Genomic DNA, 16,289 nt, shown 5'->3' on the forward strand with positions numbered 1-16,289 from the left:
TATATGTGTGGATGGATATGTGTGTGTGTGCGAGTGTATACCCGTCCTTTTTTCCCCCTAAGGTAAGTCTTTCCACTCCCGGGATTGCAATGACTCCTTAAAACCCACATCCTTTCGTCTTTCCCTCTCCTTCCCTCTTTCCTGATGAGGCAACAGTTTGTTGCAAAAGCTTGAATTCTGTGTGTATGTTTGTGTGTCTGTCGACCTGCCAGCGCTTTCGTTTGGTAAGTCACATCATCTTTGTTTTTAGATATATTTTTCCCACGTGGAATGTTTCCAAACTGTTGCCTCATCAGGAAAGAGGGAAGGAGAGGGAAAGACGAAAGGATGTGGGTTTTAAGGGAGAGGGTAAGGAGTCATTCCAATCCCGGGAGCGGAAAGACTTACCTTAGGGGGAAAAAAGGACGGGTATACACTAGCACACACACACACACATCCATCCACACATATACAGACACAAGCAGACATATTTAAAGACAAAGAGTTTGGGCAGAGATGTCAGTCGAGGCAGAAGTGCAGAGGCAAAGATGTTGTTGAATGACAGGTGAGGTATGAGTGGCGGCAACTTGAAATTAGCGGAGATTGAGGCCTGGTGGATAACGGGAAGAGAGGATATATTGAAGAGCAAGTTCCCATCTCCGGAGTTCGGATAGGTTGGTGTTAGTGGGAAGTATCCAGATAACCCGGAAGGTGTAACACTGTGCCAAGATGTGCTGGCCATGCACCAAGGCATGTTTAGCCATAGGGTGATCCTCATTACCAACAAACACTGTCTGCCTGTGTCCATTCACGCGAATGGACAGTTTGTTGCATATATATAGGGAAACATTCTGTAGTGGACTGACAAAGGCAGCCAGTCCACAGTGAAGTAGCCGAAAGGGCACGCGTCAACTCACGCCGTCTGGCGTTAAGTCTGGAACAGGATACGTGATGAATGTGATAAAGAAAAGAACGTAGCTACTAGAACACTTAACTTTTATATCGTCCTTTGGTATACAGCATTCTGGATGATACAAGTGAGACTCTATCTTGAGGTACATGCAACGTTACAAATAGTTAATGGCGCCTTGCTAGGTCATAGCCATTAACTTAGCTGAAGGCTATTCTAACTGTCTCTCAGCAAATGAGAGAAAGGCTTCGTCAGTGTAGTCGCTAGCAACGTCGTCGTACAACTGGGGCGAGTGCTAGTACGTCTCTCGAGACCTGCCTTGTGGTGGCGCTTGGTCTGCGATCCTGACAGTGGCGACACGCGGGTCCGACATGTACTAATGGACCGCGGCCGATTTAAGCTACCACCTAGCAAGTGTGGTGTCTGGCGGTGACACCACATTCCTCCCCCGCAAATCGGCGAACGGTCGTGTGATAAGGCTTCCGCCCGCCGTGGGGAGGACCCTATGTTGACGTATGCGATGGGGTGGGGAGCCTAACAACATTCGAGGCCGTGCCACCCGCACCCTGCCATTCGGTCCGAGGGGAGCTAGGAAATGCCTGAAAACCTAGTCCAGGGTGCACGTCAACATGCGGTGCATGCGCCCGTAATGAGACAGGAGGGGCCGAAGGGTCGACCTCCATCGCGTTGGGGGATCCGACGTGCGATGACAACTGGTCCGGCGCGGGCAAGAGTTCCATGGCGGAGGACATCTGGTCACGGGAAGCGATCGGCAGCGCGTGACCCAGGGAGGCGCTGGGCGGCTGCAGCGAAGCGTCCACTGCGGGTGGCGCCGGCGGGAGAACAGGCGACGGCGGCGTCGCGTCGCCATGAGGCAAAATGGAAGGTAGCGTCGGTAACACCTGGGGATGAGGCGAGCCAGTAGATGGGTCCCCAGGGCGCTGACCGGACGGCACCGTCGCTGAAAGCAGATGGGGAGCGGCAGAACCCGCGCGACGACAGAGGCGCAGCTGATTGAGATGCCGACGCACCTCACCAGAGGCCCCCAAAACCAAATACATCGTGCGGCCGAGGCAGCTAAGAATGCGTCCTGCAAGCCAACGCCGTGAACCTCGATAGTTGCGATAGAAAACAACGTCGCCAGGAGCAAAAGCAGGAGACTGCTGCTGCACAGGAACCTGATGCGGCGGATGCAGCAAAGACATCAAGGTTCGATGAGGACGATCATGGAGCAACTCAGCCGGCGAGCGACCATCGCGGGGCTGAGAGCGATACGAGGACAAAAAGAGCAATAACGCGTCCTCCCGAGAATGCGACTCTTTCAACTTCAACATCTGTGACTTGAAAGTCTGGACCAATCGTTCAGCGGCACCGTTTGACTGAGGCGAAAACGGCGCGGATGTTAGATGTTGAATACCATTGGCCTTGCAGAATGACTGAAATTCCGCGGACATGAATTGTGGGCCATTGTCAGAAACAATAGTCTGTGGTAGACCTTCAATGCAAAAGATAGCGGACAACGCTTGGATTGTGGCAGAAGACGTCGTAGAAGACATCCGGACAACAAAAGGAAAATTACTGAAGGAATCGACCACAACCAACCATCGAGCATTCCAGAATGGACCAGCAAAATCGATGTGCAAGCGTTGCCAAGGAGAAGTGGCTTTCGGCCATGCAAAGAATTTCCGCGGCGGTGCGGATTGTTGTTCGGCACACGCCATGCAAGAAGAGCACATATTCGAAATCGCAACATCGATTCCGAACCAAGTACAGTGCTAACGAGCAAGTTGTTTCGAGCGCACTATACCCCAATGTCCTTGGTGAAGAAGCCGTAAGACAGAGGACTGTAACGAATGTGGGACCACGACTCTGGACTGATAATTATCAGAACGCAACTACAAAACACCACGTCGTACAAAATGTCTCTCCTTGTGAGCAAAAAATCGGCGAACCAACAGATCCTCAATCCGTGACTTCGACAAGGGCCATTGCGTAGCAACAAAACGCAAAACAGTAGCAAGGACAGGGTCAGAAGCTGTGGCTGTAGCTACACGACGAAAATCAATCGGAAACGATTCGACCACGTTATTGGTTTCCGAGTCAATGAACATGCAAGCAAGTTCAGAAGAATCGAATGCTTTATCCTCAGCAACAGGCAAACGGGACAGCGCAGCAGCGTCGCCGTGCTTAGCAGCGGACCAATACAAGATATCGTAGCGATTGGCGACCTCATCACGCAATGCGTGGGGAACATTGCGCGCCCTGAAAAATTTCGGTTGCGCGTTCACTTTCAGTTCCAAATGTGCTTCATAGTTCTTAGCGCAACCAAGGCCCGGTGCAAAAATGTCTGCAAATTCGTCACATAGACTAGAAACACCGGCTGAAGGCACAGTCTGATGCACTGATAGGACCTGATTGACGATAGACAAGTTAAACAATTGAAATAAATCGAAACCAAACAAGTTCACTGCAGTAGAAGAACGAAGAACGTAAAATGACACTAGTTTTGGTTGTCCCTTGTATGTCGCAAGAAGGTTGCACTGTCCTAACACAGGGATAGCTTGTCCGGAATAAGTATTTAACTGAACACGTGCAGCACGCAACGGTGGTGCGCCCAGTTGTTTGTACGTGGCGTGATTGAGCAATGAAACTGCAGCTCCGGTATCGAGCTGGAATGGTATCACTTGTCCGGCAAAGTCCAAATCTACAAAAAGCTTATTGTCCTGCTGACGACAAGAGCGACTGTTTTGTGCAACTTGAACAGACACTGGTACAGAATCACGTGCGACGTGATGGGACTTCCGTCGACGTCGACGCACACTTTTTGTGGGACGAACACAGTCACTGTTAGCGAGAGGAACACTGGGCGGAGTAGCAGTAACTACATGAATGTCCATGGGCGAAGGTTCCCGAGCCTGTGTGTCCTTGATTCGATTCCGGCGCGAAGCAAAGGGCCTGGAATGGTTGTGAGTGTCTGATCTGAGCTTTTTCTGGCAAACACTTTGAACATGGTAGTGATTGTCTGATCTGAGCTTTTTCTGGCAAACACTTTGAACATGCCCTTTCATATTACAGAAAAAGCAAATAGCTTGGCGTGATGGGCAATTCTCACGTGAATGTCTAGTTGCACACCGCGGGCATGATTTCACTGCATTTGCTTGCTTGCGCGGGACACGTGGCTGCGCGGACGTGCGCGAGGGCAGGTTAGCGTTCCGTGCAGTGGGCCCGGCGGGCCGGTTAATGTGACACACGGCTGGCGAAGTTGCAAATGATTCCTGAGCAAAGTCAAGTGTGTCTTGCCTATCCAATATGTCTATCACTTGTTGAAGGGAAGGATTGACGAGTTTCAAAATCTGTTCCCGTATACGAACATCAGAAACATTCTGTGCTATTGCATCACGCACCATAGTATCTGAATAAGGGAGGCCACAGTCACATTCAAATGCACACTCCCTAGTAAGGCCTTGCAAAGTTGCAACCCACTCACGATTAGTCTGACCGGCCGTACGTTTTGTACGGAAGAACGTATACTGTTTTGCAACTACATTAACTGTTTCTTTGAAATAGGCATCTAAAGCAGACAAAATTTCTTTGTATGACAGAGTTGCTACATCGCGTCGGGGAAACAACTTCACTATCACACGGTAGGTGGACACACCTACACACGAAAGCAAAAACGGCTGCCGCTCATTACCTTGAATTCTGTAGGCGGCGAGATGAAATCCAAATTGTCGGGACCATTCTGTCCAAGATTCGATGGCTGCATCAAAACTATGGAAGGACGGTGCAACGGCGTGTTGTGGCTGCGGTAGCGATGAAGCGGCAGCGGCCGCATCGTTTTGCAGCGCACGTTGACCCTGGACGAGCTGTCCAGGGGCATCCAATAACGCCTGCGTCTGCTGATTCTGCAAGCGATAAAATTCGGACAGTACATTTGGAGAATGTGGCGAAGCCATGACAAGTAAATGTAAGCAATGAGAAAGAACAAGATCCTGATTAATCCGCGTCGCCAATGTAGTGGACTGACAAAGGCAGCCAGTCCACAGTGAAGTAGCCGAAAGGGCACGCGTCAACTCACGCCGTCTGGCGTTAAGTCTGGAACAGGATACGTGATGAATGTGATAAAGAAAAGAACGTAGCTACTAGAACACTTAACTTTTATATCGTCCTTTGGTATACAGCATTCTGGATGATACAAGTGAGACTCTATCTTGAGGTACATGCAACGTTACAAATAGTTAATGGCGCCTTGCTAGGTCATAGCCATTAACTTAGCTGAAGGCTATTCTAACTGTCTCTCAGCAAATGAGAGAAAGGCTTCGTCAGTGTAGTCGCTAGCAACGTCGTCGTACAACTGGGGCGAGTGCTAGTACGTCTCTCGAGACCTGCCTTGTGGTGGCGCTCGGTCTGCGATCCTGACAGTGGCGACACGCGGGTCCGACATGTACTAATGGACCGCGGCCGATTTAAGCTACCACCTAGCAAGTGTGGTGTCTGGCAGTGACACCACACATTCCACGTGGGAAAAATATATCTAAAAACACAGATGATGTGACTTGGCAGATAGGTACAAAAACAAAATTGTTAAGAATAATGTATCATATGATTTGTTTCTCAAAAAACGTAGGGAGAGCCATGAAGGAAGTGTTTCTAAAAAAATTAATCAATGCAGATGTATCAATAAAAGTATATATATATCTAAAAACAAAGATGATGTGACTTACTGAACGAAAGCGCTGGCACGTCGACAGACACACAAACAAACACAAACATACACACAAAATTCAAGCTTTCGCAACAAACTGTTGCCTCATCAGGAAAGAGGGAAGGAGAGGGAAAGACAAAAGGATGTGGGTTTTAAGGGAGAGGGTAAGGAGTCATTCCAATCCCGGGCGCGGAAAGACTTACCTTAGGGGGAAAAAAGGACGGGTATACACTCGCACACACACACACATATCCATCCACACATATACACACACAAGCAGACATCTCCTTATTGCTTGTGTGTGTGTATATGTGTGGATGGATATGTGTGTGTGTGCGCGCGAGTGTATACACGTCCTTCTTTCCCCCTAAGGAAAGTCTTTCCACTCCCGGGAGCGGAATGACTCCTTACCCTCTCCTTCCCTCTTTCCTGATGAGGCAACAGTTTGTTGCGAAAGCTTGAATTTTGTGTGTATGTTTGTGTTTGTTTGTGTGTCTATCGACGTGCCAGCGCTTTCGTTCGGTAAGTCACATCATCTTTGTTTTTTATATATACTTTTATTCATACATCTGCATTGATTAATTTTTTTAGAAACACTTCCTTCATGGCTCTCCCTACGTTTTTTGAGAAACAAATCATATGATACATTATTCTTAACAATTTTGTTTTTGTACCTATCTGCCATAACATCTCATAATGCAGGAATTTCTTATGCATTATAGTAATAATAATGCTCTTTTGTCTTGTTTTAACTCATTTTCCACACTACCACCACAAATTTAACCAAACATAACCTAACCTCCTTGGTCTGCATAGCATGCAAGAGACTGTGAAGAACTTTGTCAGCACTGCCTGTAGATGCATAATATCCAAGCAGTGCAATACATTTCCAAAGCTGTTGAAGTTCTCCATATTACTGCACAACCTCTCAGTCTCACTCCTGGAAATATTGTCAGCATTTTAATCATTTTATTGAACCAACTGTGGGTTCCTGATGAAACATTGTGAATTAACTAAACAAATACAGTTTTTTGTCTTGTTTCACAAATTTTATTGTTGTTACTGGTGCTCAGCCACAACAGCTGCTGAGCCAGGGGGCCTATAGAGACATCCAACTACCATGTCTGAGCCTGCTTTAACCGTGACCTTCACCCAAATTATTTCACATTTCGGATCTCCGTTAATTTCCTTCGATACTATTGCACTTCTTATCGCTATAAACACGCCTCCCCCTTCATTGTCCAGCCTGTCTCTGCGGTATACATTCCAATCTGAGTTTAGAATTTCATTACTGTTCACATCTGGTTTCAGAAAACTTTCTGTCCCTAGTACTATGTGGGCATTGTGACCGTTTATTAATGAAAGCAGTTCTGGGACATTTCTATAGATGCTCCTGCAGTTTACTATTAGCACATTAATATTGTTATTCCCTGTTGCATTTTGCCTATTCCTACCTTGCCGCGTCTCAGGAGCTGTCTTGTCGGGCCTAGGGAGGGAATTCTCTAACCTAAAAAACCCACATGTGACTCCACACGTACTCCGCTACCCTTGTAGCCGCTTCCTGCATGTAGTGCATGCCTGACCTATTCAGGGGGACCCTACATTTCTCCACCCGATAGCGGAGGTCGAGAAATTTGCACCCCAGATCTCCACAGAATCGTCTGAGCCTCTGGTTTAAGCCTTCCACTCGGCTCCAAACCAGAGGACCGCGATCGGTTCTGGGAACAATACTACAAATCAAAGTGTTAGCTCAGATTCCACCCCACGAGTGAGGCTTTCCGCCTTCACCAACTCTGCCAACCGCCTGTATGAACTGAGGATGACCTCTGAACCCAGACGGCAGGAGTCATTGGTGCCGACACGAGCAACAATTTGCAGTTGGGTGCACCCAGTGCTCTCTATCGCCACCAGCAGGGCCTCCTCCACAAATCGGATGAGACCCCCCGGCAAGCAGACAGAGTGAATACTGGCCTTCTTCCTCGACCTTTCCGCTATTTCCCTAAGGGGCTCCATCACCCGCTTAATGTTGGAGCTCCCAATCACTAATAAACCCCTCTCCCCCTGTGCCTGCTCAGACCTTGTTGAAGGCCTATGGAATCATCACATAGGTTCATTCATGGGTAAAGCAGATGGTAGATTTTGGTTTATTGGTAGAGTACTGGGACTGTGCAGTCAATCTACAAAGGTGTTTGTTTACAAATTACTCTGCAATCAGTTCCAGAATATTGCTCAAGTGTGTGGGACCCATACCATATAGGACTTACAGGGGATATTGAATGTATACACAGAAGGGCAGCATGAATGGTCACAAGTTAGTTTAAACCATGGGAGAGTGTCACAGAGATACTGAAGGAATTGAACTGTAAGACTCTTGAAGGTAGACATAAACTATCCTGAGAAAGTCTATTAACAATACAAAATTGTTAAGGCTTTCGTGGCCACTTGTTGACAAACTGCCTATTGGCTTCTGTCTCGGGTTCTTCGGCCGACATTCATCTAATGATTTTTCTGATGTTTCGCCAGCACGAGTGGCTGGCATTGTCAAAGCTTCACCTTCCATTGCCGGTGGTGAACTGGAGGCGAGCTCGTGGCCGCAGTCTATATGTACCTGGCGCGCCAACGTCCGAGGGCTTCTCCGCGGTCATTTCCGGTGCGGTTCTCCTCTTGCTACCTGCGACAGTTGTTCGCTGCAGTACGGGAAGCCAGGATCCGTTTACCTTAAGGCTTTCCTCTTTCTTGTTGAAACTGTTTGCGTGTTTTTGTATTTCTACAGCTTCTCTGAACAAGCGCGTGTGATAGTGCTTCTCTACAGCTAGAACTTCCGTGCCGGCGAATTTTATTACATGGTCGGTCCCATTCAGTGCATGCTCTGCCACGGCCGATATCTCCACCTGCCCCAACCTGCAATGTCGCTTGTGCTCTTTGATCCTGGTGTTAATTGATCGTCCAGTCATTCCGACATAAACTTTTCCGCATGTGCATGGTATACGGTATATTCCCGACCTTGCAAGTGGGGTCTCTTTTCTCCTTCGCCGATCTAAGACACTCTTTGATCTTCCTTGTCGGTTTGAAAATCGTCTTTACGCCATGCTTGCGCAATGTACGGCTGATTCTGTCCGTCACTCTGGGAATGTATGGCAGAAAGGCCGTACCCAACATTTCTTTTTCTGGTTCCTTACTTCGCCGAGTGTTGGGCTCTGTTACACTTCTAATGTAATTTGTGGAGTACCCATTGCTCCTCAGAACAGTTTCCAGGTGTTGCATTTCTCGTTTGAGATGTTGCGGCTCACATATTCGTCCTGCTCTCGTTACGAGCGTACTAATCATGCCTCTTTTCTGGCTCGGGTGGTGGTTTGACAGTTTGTGCAGGTATCGGTCTGTGTGTGTCGGTTTTCGATACACGCTGTGTCCCAGGTTTTCGCCTTCCCTTGTGACCAGCACATCTAGAAAAGGCAGTTTCTTGTCCTTTTCTACTTCCATGGTAAATGTTATGTTGGCATGGAGGCTGTTCAAGTGTCTTAGGAAGTCACCGAGCTGTTCTTCACCATGGCTCCACACCACGAAAGTATCATCGACATACCTGTACCACACCTTAGGTTTGCAAGTCGCCGAGCCCAGTGCCTGTGCTTCAAATTGTTCCATGAAGAAGTTGGCCACCACTGGACTGAGAGGACTACCCATGGCGACGCCTTACAGCTGTTCGTAGAAATCGCCATTCCACATGAAATAGCTCATGGTGAGACATGCATGGAAGAGCTTTTTGATGTCTTGCGGGAACATGGAACCGATGTGCTCCAGAGCGTCACTGAGTGGCACTCTCGTAAATAATGAAACAACATCAAAGCTGACCAGGATGTCGTTTAGTGCAAGTTTCAGTTTCTTCAGCTTCTCAATGAAATGTCCTGAGTCCTTAATGTATGTGTCGGTCTTCCCCACGTGTGGCTGGAGCAGAGAGGCCAAGTGTTTTGCCAGTTTATACATTGGTGAGCCAGGAGCGCTAACAATCGGTCTCAGTGGAACGTTGTTCTTATGGATCTTGGGTAATCCATACAGCCGAGGTGGTAGGGCTTCCGTGTTGCGCAGGTTTCTCTGTATGTCCGCCGGCAGAGAAGACACCTTGATTAATCGATTCGTATTCCGAGTGATATGCTGTGTTGGATCTGCGCTTAGTTTTCGGTACGTCGTTGGATCTAATAGGTCTCTGATCTTTTGCTCATAATCTTCGGTCTTCATTACGACGGTCGCATTCCCCTTATCGGCAGGCAGTACCAATATATTCTTGTCGGCGTTGAGGTACAAGCCGTTAAGGATCTCAATGCCGACAAGAATATATTGGTACTGCCTGCCGATAAGGGGAATGCGACCGTCGTAATGAAGACCGAAGATTATGAGCAAAAGATCCGAGACCTATTAGATCTGACGACGTACCGAAAACTAAGCGCAGATCCAACGCAGCATATCACTCGGAATACGAATCGATTAATCAAGGTGTCTTCTCTGCCGGCGGACATACAGAGAAACCTGCGCAACACGGAAGCCCTACCACCTCGGCTGTATGGATTACCCAAGATCCATAAGAACAACGTTCCACTGAGACCGATCGTTAGCGCTCCTGGCTAACCAACGTATAAACTGGCAAAACACTTGGCCTCTCTGCTCCAGCCACACGTGGGGAAGACCGACACATACATTAAGGACTCAGGACATTTCATTGAGAAGCTGAAGAAACTGAAACTTGCACTAAACGACATCCTGGTCAGCTTTGATGTTGTTTCATTATTTACGAGAGTGCCACTCAGTGACGCTCTGGAGCACATCGGTTCCATGTTCCCGCAAGACATCAAAAAGCTCTTCCATGCATGTCTCACCATGAGCTATTTCACGTGGAATGGCGATTTCTACGAACAGCTGGAAGGCGTCGCCATGGGTAGTCCTCTCAGTCCAGTGGTGGCCAACTTCTTCATGGAACAATTCAAAGCACAGGCACTGGGCTCGGGAACTTGCAAACCTAAGGTGTGGTACAGGTACGTCGATGATACTTTCGTGGTGTGGAGCCATGGTGAAGAACAGCTCGGTGACTTCCTAAGACACTTGAACAGCCTCCATGCCAACATAACATTTACCATGGAAGTAGAAAAGGACAAGAAACTGCCTTTTCTAGATGTGCTGGTCACAAGGGAAGGCAAAAACCTGTGACACAGCGTGTATCGAAAACCGACACACATGGACCGATACCTGCACAAACTGTCAAACCACCACCCCAGCCAGAAAAGAGGCATGATTAGTACGCTCGTAACGAGAGCAGGACGAATATGTGAGCTGCAACATCTCAAACGAGAAATGCAACACCTGAAAACTGTTCTGAGGAGCAATGGGTACTCCACAAATTACATTAGAAGTGTAACAGTGCCCAACACTCGGCGAAGTAAGGAACCAGAAAAAGAAATGTTGGGTACGGCCTTTCTGCCATACATTCCCAGAGTGATGGACAGAATCGGCTGTACATTGCGCAAACATGGCGTAAAGACGATTTTCAAACTGACAAGGAAGATCAAAGAGTGTCTTAGATCGGCGAAGGAGAAAAGAGACCCACTTGCAAGGTCGGGAATATACCGTATACCATGCACATGCGGAAAAGTTTATGTCGGAATGACTGGACGATCAATTAACACCAGGATCAAAGAGCACAAGCGACATTGCAGGTTGGGGCAGGTGGAGAAATCGGCCGTGGCAGAGCACGCACTGAATGGGACCGACCACGTAATAAAATTCGCCGACACGGAAGTTCTAGCTGTAGAGAAGCACTATCACACGTGCTTGTTCAGAGAAGCTGTAGAAATACAAAAACACGTGAACAGTTTCAACAAGAAAGAGGAAAGCCTTAAGGTAAACGGATCCTGGCTTCCCGTACTGCAGCGAACGACCGTCGCAGGTAGCAAGAGGAGAACCGCACCGGAAATGACCGCGGAGAAGCCCTCGGACGTTGGCGCGCCAGGTACATATAGACTGCGGCCACGAGTTCGCCTCCAGTTCACCACCGGCAATGGAAGGTGAAGCTTTGACAATGCCAGCCACTCGTGCTGGCGAAACGTCAGAAAAATCATTAGATGAACGTCGGCCGAAGAACCCAAGACAGAAGCCAATAGGCAGTTTGGATATTAACAATGTTTCAAGAACTAGCTTTAAATGATTACTCTAGGAATATACTTAGTATTGCTCACATAGGGATTGTGAAGATAAGATTAGAGTAATTACTGCATTCACAGAGACATTCAAACAATCATTCTTCCTGCACTGCATACATGAATGGAACACGAAGAAACTGTAATAACTGGTACATTGACTCGTATCTTCTGCCATCCACATCATGGTGGTTTGCAGATTATAGATGTAGATGAAGGTGTGTATGTATACCTTGGGATGGTACACTTCCTCGTTCTGCAACCAGCACTTAAAGACACAAGGCTGTCTGGGCTGACCTTCTCAGGACGTTCTGTGACACATTTAAAAGCAGTCGTTCCTTTCGGCAGACCATCATAATGGCCATGTTATACAAAGACTATATCTGCACTGTTGCCTTTGTTACCAAATTAGTCAACTGCTACTTCACCTTATCCCATAACATTATCTGTAGTCATCTGTTGACCTGCCACATAAATACTTTTTTACCCTGGTAACATTAGTTTTTCACAGTCCTACTACATATACACCTCCTGTACTTTTAAACTCATTTGTGTCAAAGGTACGACATGAAGAGATCCGAATGCGTGAAAAGGATTTTACATTTCGACCACAACGAAGAGAATTTCGCCGACAGGGAGAATACTCTTATGCAAACCCTGTCCCTCCTGACATGCGTTCTGTTGCACTGGAAGATCTAAGCCCTGTTCCAATAGACTGGAAAATGCTCACTTCAGTAAGGCCGCGTTCAAAGGTTGATGAAGAACTATTTTCCAGGTAAGTTATCAAAACTAATTATATAAGTCATAATTATGTAAGCCAAACAATACATTTCTACATGCTGCAATACTGTGACGCATTAAAACTTGTAAATAATTAAGGAGTGAAGGTCCTAAAGGTCATTTCCAAGAAAACTGCTGTGGTGCTGTTCATAAGGAAGCATTCCAGGGCATGTACTGGAATCTCAAACTCTTCACCAAAACTCTACTAGTAGAGGGAGTAGTGGAGTATCTAGCAGCAATCCTGGATGTGAAACTATGTTGGACCTAAGATATAAAGAATATATGTTCCGAGATGAAAGGGCCTGTAGTAAAAACTTGGCTCTAAACCTCACAAGCATATATTGGGTATACACAACTCTAATAAAACCTATGATAGGTTATGGTGCTATAGCATGATGAAATAAAGTAAAACTGATGGCAGCTTCTAAGGTGTTGGTAAGGCCCAGAGATTCGCTGCTGAGCCGTAACGGGTGGAATTAGCAGCACACCCACTACTGGGATGGAGAGAATGCTGGACATGCCTCCCATTGCACCTTTGGGTTACAATGGAGGCACCAGCATGGGCATAAAGGTTAAAAGCTGAAAACAACTGGAATCCTTTAGGAAATTCAGAATCCCAAATGTGTTACTTATAGGAGTCATCGAGGAATGCCAGCTGACTACACAACAATGACCATCTGCATAAGTAAACATCTCAGGGTAATATTTGGAAGTACAAAGCAGTGGAAGAACAAACCTCTATACTGCTCAGGAGGTATAGTCTGGTCTACTGATGGATTTAAAACAAACAAAGGTGGTGGGGGCAGCATATATGGGGTACAGCCTAGACTAGAAACCACAGTCTCTCTAGGGAATTCAGCCATGGTATTCCAGCTGGAAATATCGCCATCAGAGAGTCTGTGGAGGAGAATCTGTGTTGGTGCTACAAGGACCATGGCATCTGTGTTCATTCAGCCAGCCAAGCAGCTCTGAAATCTCTATCAGTCTTTGCAATAAGATCAAAGATTGTTGCTGAATGCCATGAAGCCGTTGTAAGGCTAGGGTGAAGCAACAGCAAAATCTGCTGTGTGTTCCTAGTCACTCTGGAAGCAGCAACAATGAACAAGGTGACAGGCTAGTGAGGACAGGTGCAATGACTCCATCTGTTGGACTGTAAACTTTTCTGACTGCCACTAAAGCAATGGTAAGGACAAAAATATATGGCTGGATTAGGAGGCATTGTGCAGAATATTTGACTTACGATCCAAAAATAGAAACATTGTAAGCTAATGAGGCTGAAGTGATGTTTCAAGAGAAATTCTGCGATCTTTGGTTTGAACATGGAGACAAATTAAACACATGGTAAGACTGATGACTGCCCATGGAGACTTTAAAAAAACAGTTAGAAATGATGGGTGTAGAGAAAGAAGCCCATAATTGTAGACTATTTAGTGGGGGGGGGGGGGGGGGGAGGGAGGGAGTTAGGTTAAAAGCACACCACATTTAATCTTCCATTGTGAAGCATTGGAGGCCAAAGGGCACCAAATATTCGGGTCATTACTTCCTGAAGAAATTGTGTCTAATAAATTCAGATTCTTTATTAGCCATTGACCACATATCACAGAACTGGCTTTAAATTGATGGCATGATACAATAGAAATCATTATATTACTTACTTTTCGCATTACACATACAGAACTAGTAAAAGGCCTCCTTGATCCCCTTCTTGCTACTTCCAATGAGTAGGCTGTATGCTGACACCGGGTTTCACTCTCTCCCTTCCTTTTATTCATAATAACACAAACCCAGCACTACTCTGTATGAACACTCATCACAGTCATCCACAAAACAAACACACACTTAGCACTTCATAACAGATCAAAGGAAGGCAGTGGGAAACCATGTCTACTTGGAATTTATCATGAGCAGTGGTGCAGGGTTTGTGTATCTGATCCCTACACTCATATCATAAGTATGGTACTACATCATTCATTCAAAAGGCCTCCTGGTACTATTTAAAGGTATTGGATGGCTTCAGTAGAATTATGGGGAGAGAGACCACAGAATAAATGCAGTTTCAGTGTGGGCAACACTAGGCTAAGACCACTGTTGTTCTGTCTCCATGCCTAAATCAGTCAATCAAACAAGGTAATAACTCACAAAATAGTGGCAGCATTGATTCATTGACAGGCACACAGAAAAGAAAGAAAGCTTCAATAGCTCTGTGTGTGTGTGTGTGTGTGTGTGTGTGTGTGTGTGTGTGTGTGTGTGTGTGTGTGTGTGTGTAGCTCAAAAATGGATTTGTCCAAAAGCTAACAAAGTTTTCTTTGTGAAACAGTACCATCACTCCTTAATTATTTACATTCTGCCAGAATTTCTCATACCATACGTAAACATTAAAATAAGTTTCCTCCTACAGACTTCCAAATGGCATCAGGTGACAAAATGAGCATGGGTGAAGATGTCATGAGTATCAATTTCCCAACAAGAGAATGCTAGATATAACTATCAGACACTAATTAATTCATACTGCAGCAAAAGAAATAAATATGCATGGTCAGTCATATTTTACAGATTACTTGTAGATTAATGTAACTTAGTTATGTGAACATTGAATTGTCTGCTATATTTTACGTGTGCAGTTAAAACACACTGATTCTTCATAGTGCCTCTGAACTACAGTCAAATGCTACTTGCAGTCTTATGATTACATGTTCTAATTAATCAGTTTTGTTGTGTTGATCAAAATCAATGCCTACTGTGACAAACATACAGAATTCTGAAAGCTCTGACTTACTGGTGGCAAATATGATCCTTACTCTGACTGCAATGAAACTCTGCCCTTCTGGTACGATACTCCATTATTATGATTTGCCCAACTTGAGAGTCAATTTGCTTTGGCCCTTGTCACCTCAAAGGAAACTAAATATGGTGGTATGGTACTTGCACTTAAAGAGCAAATGGTTATAGAAGTACAAGGCATCCTAGCTCCACCACCAAGCACTAAAAAATATACCTCTATCAAGCATGAACTTGTTGCAGTCAGAAGCCAAGCAACTTGAAAAATTGCTCTGCACTGAAGATTTCAGTGACCATACACCATCTCAACTACTTCATCATCTCTACACACTCACAGGCAACGCTATTGACAGTGATATTCTGCAGAATGTAAGGCTGTTATGCTTGCCTGTTGGAGTACAGAAAATGCTCACAGTTTGCACTGGTGATCCTGGTGCTTTCATTCATACTGCTGACCAAATAGTTGAGATATCCATGAAAAGTCATTGCAACTGTCTCCACCAGAACAGAGACTTCTCTGGAAGCACTGCAAACACAAGTAACTTAATTATTTAAGCAATACTTGGCCCTACAAATATGCCACTTGACATGCATCATGATGGAAATGCTCTTCCAGCAGAAACAGGTGTTTGACCTTTGGGGAGAATATTTGCTGACATTATGTCGACCATGCGTCAAAGTGATTACAGGTGATTCACGTTACATTAGTCGAAATCAGTAAAAATGCGGGGATCCTACAAAAGTGTTAGTACATTATCTGTAGTATAATGTATTGGATTTATTATTAAAGTAGTAGATACATATAAGATATAAAACAATCATGATGGAATTATATAGTTTCTTTCACAACATATGTAACAAAATAAGGTGTTTGCATTTCCTGGATGGAAATTGGTATAAAGGCACTTACTATCGTGTTGTGCTATTGGATTGTTAGTACTTTGTCCAACCTCTG

At 45.8% G+C, this 16,289-nt stretch overlaps 1 protein-coding gene across 5 annotated transcripts in view; it reads left to right on the top strand.

Moving 5' to 3' along the window:
* Positions 1 to 16,289, top strand: part of LOC126253191 (uncharacterized) — a 181,147-nt gene that overhangs the window by 144,168 nt on the left and 20,690 nt on the right. For all 5 annotated transcript variants that reach the window (XM_049954355.1, XM_049954356.1, XM_049954357.1 and 2 more), the window contains one exon: positions 12,337 to 12,551. In XM_049954355.1, coding sequence (XP_049810312.1) covers positions 12,337 to 12,551 — 215 coding nt within the window. The remainder of the gene's footprint in view (positions 1 to 12,336; positions 12,552 to 16,289) is intronic.

This window comes from Schistocerca nitens, chromosome 4 (assembly GCF_023898315.1).
Source record: "Schistocerca nitens isolate TAMUIC-IGC-003100 chromosome 4, iqSchNite1.1, whole genome shotgun sequence".
Lineage (NCBI taxonomy): Eukaryota > Metazoa > Arthropoda > Insecta > Orthoptera > Acrididae > Schistocerca > Schistocerca nitens.